The sequence below is a fragment of the Chamaea fasciata genome, unplaced genomic scaffold (assembly GCF_029207755.1).
Source record: "Chamaea fasciata isolate MVZ Bird 193981 ecotype frontalis unplaced genomic scaffold, bChaFas1.0.hap1 SCAF_2, whole genome shotgun sequence".
In the NCBI taxonomy this organism is placed as follows: Eukaryota; Metazoa; Chordata; class Aves; order Passeriformes; family Sylviidae; genus Chamaea; species Chamaea fasciata.
This window is the reverse complement of record NW_027094087.1, coordinates 42,731,701-42,744,083: the sequence shown is the minus strand read 5'-3', so window position 1 is coordinate 42,744,083 and position 12,383 is coordinate 42,731,701. Positions and strand designations below refer to the sequence as shown.

Below are 12,383 nucleotides of genomic sequence, written 5' to 3'. Positions count from 1 at the left end.
TTATGTGATTCTAGGTCAGCAGGCTATTTTCCAAATACAGAAAATGAGGAATTACCCATTTCTGCAAGCCCACATCAGTGAGTTCCTGTGGCTGGAATATAACAGAATCCAGCAGAACATGTGCTTATTGCTTTCCAAGCATGTAAGAAACTGTGGCTGAAGTACATTCTGGTATTTAGTGCATCTCAATGCAAACAAGCCTCAGATGCAGCTGCTAATATACATTTTAGTGTTATCAGCTTGTTCTTCTCTTCCCTTCCATTAAAAAAAAAACCAAACCAAACCAAACAAAAAAAAACCCAACACCAACAAAAACTTGGGACTAACACTGGGGTTTGTGACCTCACCAGAAGGACCCCTGCTTTGCATTAATACAATCTGAAGTAGCCAAATGCAAGAATATCACCCAGAAGTATAGACACAAAACTCAGACGAGAACTGTATATATTTACAGGGGAGGTATAGTGACTGCAAAAACAGTAAGAAGTATATGCATTACATGTATATGCATACAGATCTATGAAGAAAGAAACACATACTGTCATTTTATGCTCTGCAAGGTGTGGTCTCTGTCCCTCCCTCTGACTCAGGTAAGAGTCAACAAAAATAAAACATGACTAATATCAATTTTGCTCAATGTGGAGACTATGGAAACAAGAAAGGCACTTTCAGCAACTCCAGTTTAAAATGAACTGGAGTTTAAAATAGCTACTATTTGAAACAGGTATATCTTCCCAGAGGACTTACAGCAAGATCTGCATTGCACAAGTACCTCAAACACACTCCTACTTTGCTAGCAGGTAAAACTAATTTCAAAAACCACAATACCAGTGATTTCATGGCTTGATATTGGCTTTTCTTCTCCAGTGGCCCACAAGCACAGCCTCTCTGCAAGAAGCATAGTCAATATTCCCACAGAAAAATACCCTGAAAGGCAGTTTAAAAAAATGCTTTGTGATCTTGGTCACATAGGGGACAAATCTGAGTGAAATTATACTGCCATTTAGCTCCTCAAAAAGCTACCTGTGTCATTTTGTTTTTCCACTCAAGGGCACCCATTTGTATGCTTTTCTGAGGGAAAAATGCACTTCATTTTCTTCAGGCATGTTTTCCAGACATCTCTCTTTTCAAGCACAACCCTATTACTTCACAGAGGTCCATACAGAACATATGGGCCATAAGGAGCAGGCAAAGCAGTTTATCTTGATCCAGTGAGCATCATCTAGATGAAGATTTCTAGCAAGTGAAACAAACACACACATAGCTCAGGGAAAGGAGAGAAACCACCTTGCACTGAAATACATAGAAAACTAGCTCAGGAATGAATGGTAATGAAGAATGAGAAGACCTTTAAGACTTCCCCATCAGGCTAGCTCTAAGACATTTACACTTAATTTTGTTTTTTATTGAAATAAAGCTAGAGGCTGCAGTCTTAATTGGTTTAATTTCCTTTCACTCATTCAAAGTAATGCTCCTTTCAGAGAATTTTATCCCCGGAGGATACAGCTGTTGCTTTATCCAAGATGGGGAGCAGAGAGACCAGACTGCAGAAAGTGAGAGACTCCATCCCAGCTGGGAGGCCAGCAGTACAACTCCTCACAGCTGGGACAAACCAGACATTTGGAAACATGGAGTATCTGCTCCATGCAACCAAGCAGATTTCCTAGCTCCTGGTCAGTCAGCAGGTTGCTATTGCAAAACAGCATACACATTTTTCCTTTTTAAAATAGCCATTAAATTACAATCTGCAGAATGTTAGTGATACTGTAATGAATTACCCCAGGACTCACTTTGGTTAATAGCTGATGAGTCATCACCCACAAATTTTATTTTCAAATTATCAAACTATTACATCTGAAAATTACACAGCTCAGACACAAATTTAGAAATGTGCCTCAAAATATTGTTTAAAATTTGCATGGGTAGTTTATTAAGCAATGTTTACAGTAGCAGATGTCTGTATCAGAGAAGCCACTATACAATAAAGAATAATTCTCAAAATTTTAACTTTGGTGACAAATAGTTGGAAGACTCCAGATACATACTTGCTAGTTGGTCTGCATTATTACCATTTCAGAAAGCAGCATTTCCTTTAAAAATTCATGTTGCATAATTTCTAGTAGTATTTCACAATTTCAGCATTCAACTTCTAGAACACTTATCCAAAATTATGCCACAGTTATAAATATTTCCAATGTCATCTCTCAGCAACCATTCAGGGACTAATGATTTTAAAGCAAACTGTGACATTTTAATAATTTATAAATCTTATAGACTCAGAAAATATTGATTAAAACTAGGCAGATTTAATGCAGAGTTTTTTGCTCATTCACCCTTATCTATGAAACTGCTGAAATATATTAAACAGGGCCATAAATCAGCAATAAAGAACAATTAAAACTGAGGGTATTACTGCAGGCTTGAGTAACCTACTAGAAGCATTAAATTAATAAGATTTTAGTGAATTATTTCAAGTCATACAAGTTGTACTCTAATATTTCTTGACATAGAAGTCCATGCATCTCTCTCAGTCATTTTGGGTCTAGTCAATTGAGAGATAAAGCACACACCTCATTTCAGCCTAAATTTGCTCCAGATGCTGAAACCTGAGCATGTAAGTAATAGCCCAGCCTGCTCAAAGCACTCTATACAGCACAGATCACCAATAATCTGGAAAGATTACAGAACCACAGAATGTCCTGAGTTGGAAGGGACCCTCAAGGACCAGAGTCCAACTCCTGGCCCTGCACAGGACCATAGCCAAGAATCACACCGAGTGCTGGAGAGCGTTGTCCAAACACTTCTGGAACTCTGACAGGCTGGTGCTGTCCACTGCCCTGGGGAGCCTGTTCCAGTGCCCAAACACCGTCTGGATGAAAAGCCTTTTCCCCAGTAACCAACCTAAACTGCCCCTGAGACAGATTCAGGCCATTCACTGGTCACCGCAGAGAAAAGATCAGTGCCTCCTCCTCCTCCTCTTCCCCTCATTAGAAAGTTGCAGATCCCAATGGCATCTCCTCTCAGTCCCCTTCAGGCTGAACGTACCAAGTGATTTCAGCCACTCCTCATACGACTTCTTCTCAAGGCCCTCCACCTTTGTTGCCCTCCTTTGGACACTCTCTGATAGTTCAATGTCTTTCTTACATTGTGGCACCCAGAACTGCCCCAGAACTGCCCCAGCACTGGAGGTGAGGCTGCCCTAGCTCAGAGCAGAGGGGACAAATCCCTCCCTTGCACATGCTGTGTCTGATGCCCCCCAGGACAGGGTTGGCCCTCCTGGCCGCCAAGGCACTGCTGCTTCATGTTCAATTTGCCACAGACCAGGATCCCCAGGTCCCTTTGTGCAGCACTGCTCTGCAGCATCTCATTTCCTAGTCTGTCCATACATCCAGGGTTGCCCCATCCCAGGTGAAGAACCCAGCAATTTCCCTTGTGGAACTTCATATAGCTGGACTGGATTGCCCAGTCCTCTCATTTGCTGAAGTCTCTCTGCATGGCCTCTCTGCCTTGGAGGGAGGCAGCGGCTCCTCCCAGTTTTGTACCCTCTGGGAACTTGCTTAGTATACTTTCCAGCCCAGGTTCAAAATTCAGATTGTTACACACAAGTTTCAAAAGTACTTCAGTGAAGTTGGCCACTTCAGATAAGTCAAAGAAACACGATGCCAAACAGCCCCCCCTTCCTAGGGCAGTAAATGATGTCGTACTTCAGCAGGTCCCACAGACTGAAGGCAACTTGTGAGGCTGCTTCAGGTGGCACGTGGAATTAAGGAGTTTAACTCATGGCTTCAGCAGCTGAACCAAAAAGGTGGCACAGCCTATTCAGAAGTGTGCTACAGTGGCTATTAACTTGTCAACATGCCTTGCTCTAGAAGGCAAGCAGTGCATTTCAGCCAGCTGGAAGTGCCACTGACTTGTGAAGAACTCTCACCAGAGCTGGGGAAGCCTTTTCTGGCTCAAATCAGGCTCCTTTCAAGTATCTTTAATATAAATGTTCAAAGCAGGTTTTCTTCTCGTGTGCCATCTTTCTAAACCCAATTCCTATTTACAAAAGTAACAAACGCCAAGAAGATGGATTGTGGGCATCAAAAGCACCATCATTCACAGTGGTTCAAAAGCACCCCAACACATCAAATTTTCCACAGAAGCAAAGCCCAGCACATCAGAATTATGTACTCCATAGCCTATGGATCCAGGAAGATAATATCTGTGACAAGGGCAGATATATGAAACAAAATTCATAAATATTCATAAAACCGCCATGTTTTTATTCATGTTTTCAACATGATTAAAATATTTAGGAAGACAGTCTTGAACAGATATCCTTTAAGGGATATACAGCAGACATTTATTTCAAATACACAGTTTAACAGTAACTCAAGAGACTTCTAATTGTAGATTTCTTTAATTAACCTAAGCATCACAGATATTAGCACAAATACCTGGAGTGATGTCTCATAGGTACGAGAAACCTAAAAACTCACAGTGATTTTTTCATAAACTACAGAAGTTCTTAGTGAGCTGGTAAAATCCAACTGAAAAAAATCATTAGAGGGAAATTTGAAGATGTATGTGGAGCCAACAGAATGGTGCTAAAGCAGCTAACCTGAGAAAGCAATGAAGAAAGTCTAAACCAATGACTGATCTGCATATCTGGAGTTTAATGTAGGTGATGGGTTTTTACAAGGTTCTGCCTGAAAAGCCTCTGTTGCACAGCTTAATCTAGCAAGCAAGTCATGAGTGTTCTACTCAAAAATAGTAGAGCCAGGAGAATAAACTTTTCTGCTAATCTAAAAAATAAAACTTATCCAAGACGACAAGTAAATGGGTTTGGTCTGTCCCTTTTGTAGCTCACAAAGCAGTCCTGAATAACAGGACTTTTAAAAACTACATAGAACTGTAAACATACAGTTTACAGTTGGACATTGTAAACATACTTAAAAAAACAAGTTTTAGTTGCATTGAAGTTACTGAAATTGCTTTGAAAGAAAATGTGATTCCTTTAAAATGTTCTATTCACTTCACAGAATGTGTTCTGTGATGGCTGCTCTGCATACAGGGGCTGGAGGTACCGTCAGCAGGTTTCACTTCCATTCATCGCTGATAATTTTTTCTAACACTGGAATCTTGAAGCACTTCGGCTAATATCTAAATGTAGGCCTAGTTAACTTATATGCAAATATTTTGTTCTTCATATAAATTATTACTTGGTATAATTCAACTAGAAATACAGAAGCACTCTATTACTGGGCTGAGAACCGAAAGCACTTACATTCCCTAGGAAGGAGATTTTATGGTATGTAATGCATCATAGTATTGACTTTTATTTAACTTACAAATAAGTAACTTCTCTGTTTTCTCTGCCAAACTCCTCGCTTTGCAACATGTCTCCAAGGAATAATGCTCTCTTTAGAGCCAGCAGGCTGCCTGGAGCAGCTTTCTTCCCTTGGACACAACACACCGCTACAGCAGGAGCAAAGCAGGCTACCCCTAAGGGAAATGCCACTACCAGAGCCAGCCAGCTGCTCCCTTGCTTCTTCCATTCTTCGGGTATTTTTAATCTTGCTGTCCCTTGAAAAGCTTCAAGGAGACAAAGTCAACTGTTTAAAATATATTAATATGAAAGTATAGGAATAATAGCTAATAAGAGGTTGGGAGAAGAACAGGAAGATGTTACATGCCAAAAAAAGCAGTATAAACATAAGAGTGGTGAAAAGTTCTCTCGTAACACGAGGAAGGAAATCCCATTCAGAGAGAAAAGACAATATAAGAGAAGCAATCTAGATAAATCACATCTCTGAAAATTAATTTCCATTTCTGTGGAGTGTAACAGGTTTTCTTCTCAACATCACATAAGAAAATTCCAGAGGACTATGTCCTCATTTTGGTGCATATTAAGTGACGTTTCCTTGACTTATGTAACGTGCAAAGTCCACATTACAAGGAACTACCACTTTCTGGTTCTTGGTATGGACTCATCATCACTAGTTAGGGAGATCTACCTTTGTCTCTTCTTTCCTGCTTTTATGATTATGTACATATCCTGGTCATAATATGTCAGTTTACAGTGTTTGTTTCATGTGTTTGAGAAGTTAAGAAAATTTCACTGTATGTAATAATAATGGATTACAAGGCAAGCCAGACAGCTCAGACAGAATCACAGCATACAAAATAATTTCCTTCCACAGCCACAATATTCAAACAGCATGCTGTTCAAGAGCTAGACTAACTCCAAGGAACCTGCAAGTACTATTCAAGCCAGCCCCCTCATATGCTTTTGCTTGTTACAGTATTCTAAGCAGTGATTGTTGAATACATTTGAGAAGTTTTAAGAGTCCATAAAAAAAGGGATGGGGGAGCAGGGAGGAAGCCAGAGCAATCATAAGAACACAGTAATGTAGTATTTTCCACACTAAAACAGAAAATTCAAGAGCAGAAGAGAAGTCTGACAGAATGCAGCATGTTTGACAAGCTGACCAAAATAAAGGTATAAACAAAACCACGAAAATATTATAGGTTTCATCTTAGTTCTCAAAATAAATAATGTTATAAGTTGAACAAGTATAGCCTTTGAATTGCCAAATGCAAAAAGCCATTTCATAAAATTAGCATTAGAAACCAAGTTTGTAACCAGGGAGTACTTATAGTCTTTGAAACATCAATACTGCTAATACTGTTAAATGCACTTTAAAAGAATAATTTCCATAATGTTAACACAACAGCTAACTACTGCCTATCTGCTAATGGCTGTATGCATATAGCTGACCTTCTTTTTATGCATAAGAACACTGTACTTATCTAAATAAATCCCATGAGTTAGACCACCAGCTAAAAATCCTGACATATCAAAGCAAAATTCATAAACAGAGCAACCAGTGACTATCTCTTAAAAAAATGAGCTAGGAAGCTCACAACAAAATTGTAATATCTGCCAAGGTCTTTCACTTTATCCAAGGTTTCTGCTTTTATACAGCAACACAGAAAACAGATTTTTCTTTCATATGTGCTGTCACAAAATGACAAAGTACACGTGAAGCCAAGGGACACACAGCAAGAAAGGGAAAGAGTGAAACTGAGCCACAAGTCACACTGTTAGAAGGATTAACACTGGATGCGTCACACTTCACAGCATAACCTCATCTACAGTTAGGCTGGGTACCACACACATTCATCAAAAACAAACCCTTCTACAAAAATCCCACAAATTCCCTTCTAGTCCAACATCAGTTTAAATAACCCCTGCTCTTTTAGACCAGTTCCTTTCCCTTGGTACAAAGATGGATGAGCCAACCTCACCTGTAACCAAAGGTCAGGGCACAGATACTCAGAATCAACATTTCCCCTTGTCCCCTCTTCCACTGGAGGGACTAGGACAGAGACAAGGATGAAGAAGCAATGGCGTCTCTAACAACAGCAATTCAAAAACTGAAACTAAACCTAATGTTTCCATTTACAAAAAATGTCCTGGAGTTCCATAATCACAGCAGGACTGCTTTGCTGTCAATGAGAAGCCTAAAGTAAGAATAGTGAAATTGCACAATCAATTACACCCATTAAAAGCATAAATGCAAACTGAATTCAATCTTTGTGGGCATATTCATAAACCCCCAATCAGATGACCACATACCAGTGTTTGCAAAGGACTCCTATCTTATTTAGCACACAGAAGAGATTTTCTAAAAAACCCTCCTAACTGATGCAGCTGAGAATACATCCTATGCTCATACTCCTGGACTCTCTGCAGCCTTTCCTACTATTAATTAACGCACTGCCTCATCCTAGAAATGCAGCAAACTGACTCCTGAGTCCTTCCCAGAAGGACACTGCAACACACAGCACCAGGAAAAAATGCATTCACACTGCTCAGTGCTTCTCACACCCCAGAACACTAATGATTAAATATGAACTGATCCATCTTAATGCAATAATAATTACTTCAGAACATCTATACAGAAAATAAAGAAATGGAAAAAATATATATTAAAACTGTTGCATGTTATCAATTTTGTCTTAACATCCAGAAAATGAGGTGCTGAGTTACATCAAATAAAAAATATACAATGCCCAAGTCTTTTTATGTAATTTCTACTATGTCGCATTTCTAAAACAACCTTAAAAGTTAATATGGTTAGTGACAGAAACCTTTATTCTCTTACTCTTACTAAAAATAGAATCCTTACATTTAAAGTATTCCACAATTTATCAATAATCTTCACAATATGGTAATAAACCCCACATTACTGTATGCATTGATCAAGTTAAGCAGAGCATGCTCTGCATTTTGATTTTCTAAAAACCACATATTTCACTACCAGAGACATTTCTGAAGGAGTTTATTTAAATATAATTTAAGTTCTTAATGATACAGATCTTAAAACTTTTCGGGTTTTTGTTCTCAGCTGCTTAAAAGAGAAACTTAATGTTTTGTTATCATGCCCCCATGTACAGGAGCTTTTAGGTGATACAAGGTCTTCTGCACTTATACACCAAATATGAACTATTAACCCTCAGAGTAGTTATTCCACTTTGTATCAGAGAATATAATGTCTGAGTTGCTGGAACATAAACTAATCTATAAATATTTAATGCTGGAAAACTCTTAAAAGGTTACCCAGTGTGGTTAAAAATTACTTTCTAAATCACTTGTACTTTTCATAAAATTTCTTCTGTTTGTTCTTTTACTTCAAACTTTCACCTTTTACCATTTCCTGAATAAAACCTTCCAATATATTAAAAACAGCATGAAATCATCTGTGTATTTCAGCATGTAAAATTGTAGAAGCAATAAGAATGCTGTGAGCTGATCATTCTTTAAATAAGGCACAGATGTTTTACTCCACTTTGCTTTTAAAACACAAAGTTCTTTCCTACACAGAACTGAAATTTATTAATAAATATAAGCTACTGCCGGGCAGTGGCCATGCCTGGACAGAACCACTCAGGCTTAGAGTAACAGGGACAGAAAGTTAACTCTGTTTCCACAGTTCACAGATGAGACTGCAACCTGTAGTGAGCCTCCTCAGAGAGGAGAGTGCAGGCAGCAGATTACTGTGCAACTGCTCATCTCTAACAATGACAGCTGATAAAACTAGTTCATACTTCACTACATACCAAAGGAAAGATGCTGCTTATTAATGCAGCTAGTAGGCTGATTAGCTTCAAGGTCATGGTAAGTGCCCCATGCTGTTAAGTAACAGCCCAGAAAAAGAAAGATTTAAAATACCAATTGGAAAAAATAATTACTTTGCTTAACAGGAGGCTCTCCTTGAACACATCTAAGTTCAGAAGAACACCTTGCCAAACCAGATGGTTATTTGGTTTATATCTTTTTACTACAGAAATACAGTTGTTAGATTGCAAAGGATACACACACACACACACACAAAAAAAAAAAAAAAAAATCCCAATATGCATATACCAAATTTGCTTTACAGAAATCACAAAAAAATAAAAAAACACCAAAACTCCCCTTACTGTAACACTGTATTTAAAGATTAAAAGAAAGAAATATTTCTCAGAACACCAAGGACAAAAAAATTAAAATTATAAAGCTACTTGCCAAGAAAATGAAAGATCTACATGAATACTTTCAATGAACCTTTATAACCATGCTTTACAAGAAATGTGTGCACTTCTCTCTCTGATTCTGGCTCAATTCTTAATAGCAATGGTGCTGTTGAAAGTAAAAGTCACTGTTTGAAGGTTACATTCTTGTAAAGATCATTCTGCTATGATTTCTGTCGGGAAGTGGCTCATCGTGTATTGCAATTCGGTTCCCAGCGCTATAAACTGTGGTTCAGCATCAAAATTATGACTGAAAGTGGCAGCTATTTAGAGAGGTACAAGCAAATTAGGAAGGGATAAGAATTCAAACTGTCAAAAATTCCCAGGTTTTCGAGTCACATTATTCATAAATTAAAGCAAGTACAAGGATATTCGTTATGCAAGTAAAACTAAGCTAACTGCATAAAATGATAAAAGCTAAGTCACACCACTTATCTTTTGGGAGTATTTATGACCTCTGCTACATATGCACAACACGTCCGACTTCAAACGAGTATTCTGCTAAGAGAATTTCCTCTTTTCCTCTCCTCCTTCCTTGGAGGGAGTCCAATAAAAAAAGATTAAGATTCATGAGCCTTACTATAAAGCCCACTTACCGGTGCTGGATTATCTTTAGCTTCTACACCAAACACATCCCGTTGCTTCACTGTCAGCAAATCAAGACCTTCAGTATCGTCCTCGTCATCATCATCGTTGTCATCATCTTCAAAGAACTGCATGGAGTCTGAGTTTGGTACCCTGTTAGGTACATGAACTTCTTTTTCCTCCTCCTCAGACAGCTTTTTCAATTCATCCTCAGACTCACCACTCTCCTCAGCACTTCCACTGGAAGCAGAACATTCCTCAGTTTCTTTTCTTCTCTGCTTTACCTTTGTTTTGTTAGCAGATGTTTTTCCACCGAAATTAGTTCCACATTTCTCCACTGTTTCCTGGTTTACCAAGGTGAGGGTATTCTCATTTTGCTCTGTCTCCTCCAAGCGGTCTCTCCCGCCGGCTGCCTCATTCGCACACAGCTGCTTCCGAACTCTTTGAAGGAATCTCACACGAGGTGCCATTGCAAGGCCAAGTGATCTAAAACATGGAATTAACCAAATAAATTTAATAGGCAGATACACAAAATTTGACTAAATTACAAGCCCTTGTTGATGGCTCAAGTGATTCAATTTCAATTATGGTCATTCATATTAATACATTTTGATCAAAACATTTAGAAAAATCTAACATGAAAAATACAAGTGAACATTGGAAGAGGAAGCGAGATAAAATAACTGAGAACTCTTGATAACAATTACAAGCCTCCCAGGGAGGAAAGCAAAAAAGAAGATGGTAAGTTGTAGATAAGAGCCAATTAAGTGTCTCTGATTCGTAGTAAAACATGTAATTTGACATTGAAAACACACTGATTTCATGTCAAGGACTAAGATAACACTGATCTGTCAAGTGTCCTTCACGAGTGGAAGTACACTCAGAACATTATCCCCCCGACCTCAGAGTGACTGAGAGAGTCAGAGAACAAAGATGGTATGGATGAATGACTAACTGCAGAATAAGCTAGGGGAGAGACAGTTCTCCCTTAAAGGCAATTTCAACTGCTTCCACCTCTCTACCTCCATGGCATATGTAACTAACAGTGCCAGCAAAACTATTATTTTACCTAGCTATTCATGACAATTCAAAGTTATACTAATAAGCATTACATGAAAAATTGCAAAAAATTGCAAAAATTGCAGAAAAAGCAAAAATCCTGTCTAGCAACAATACTGGAGAGCATTGCATGAGAACAGACACTCTGACTTCAACAGCCCATTTGAATTCAGTAAACTTTGATAACTGTCTACTGTTATTAGACCTGACCTTGTCAAATCCAAATTTTTTTTTTTTAAAAAAAAAGGTAACTCTTTCAGAGTTCCTGAGCCTTCTCATTGAATAAAAAATGTGAGGGGACACTGGTCCTGATGCAAGGAACGCAGAGAACCCATGATACAGAACTGAAAGTAGTACCTGGTGCTTGTACATACATTTAACAAAGGAACAAAGGATTTAACCAACTACAGTGGCTACAAATATACACAGGCACCCACACCTGTAAAAGACCAGCCTCTTTTAATTTAAAACATGCACAGTTATACACCACCTCTCCTCTCAATGCTGTTCAAGTAGATAGCATAATTTCTTCTTTTCACTACACAGCCTCTGAAAGGAACCCAAGTTATGGCACAGGAGAAATATCTAATCCATACTACCCAGCAGAAATATTATAAACAGACAATGAAGCACCCAAAAGATACTGCAGAGCAGCAAGAATGCACTGTAGGCCTTGGAGAGCCTTGAACTTTTAATGGTAGTCTATGGGAAAGGGTAGTCAAAAGGAGTGCCCTGCTTAAACAAACAAACAAACAAAAACCAATTATAACCACACTCATAGTTAAACAGGGCACTTTTGGTACCAGCCACAGGTTACAAGTAGACACAAACCCAAACAGTAATCCACACTGTTAGGATAAAGAAAAAATCTTCCAACTAATAAAGTTTATTTTTAATGTAAAAATTTTGGTTTAGTGTTTCTGATAATTCAGCACTGTTCTACATGCAATTAACAGCAATAACAAAGCAACTAGAATTTTATGAAAAAGGATCAAAGGAAGTTTTTATCCAGTGTATTGTGCACATTTACTGACAGTGCAGAGGATAACTCAACGCCGTTGGGAACTGAAATTGGAGCAACTAGCGATCTTAAATGTGTTTTACTGTTTGACAGCAAACACTAATTACCTTTGCCATGAAATGATGTGTTAAAGTTTGGCCTATTGACTAACTGTAAT

General features: G+C 38.4%; 1 protein-coding gene across 3 annotated transcripts in view; it reads right to left on the bottom strand.

Moving 5' to 3' along the window:
* DDX10 (DEAD-box helicase 10) overlaps positions 1-12,383 on the bottom strand; it is a 161,126-nt gene that overhangs the window by 103,675 nt on the left and 45,068 nt on the right. For all 3 annotated transcript variants that reach the window (XM_066175800.1, XM_066175799.1, XM_066175801.1), the window contains exon 13: positions 10,158-10,632. In XM_066175800.1, coding sequence (XP_066031897.1) covers positions 10,158-10,632 — 475 coding nt within the window. The remainder of the gene's footprint in view (positions 1-10,157; positions 10,633-12,383) is intronic.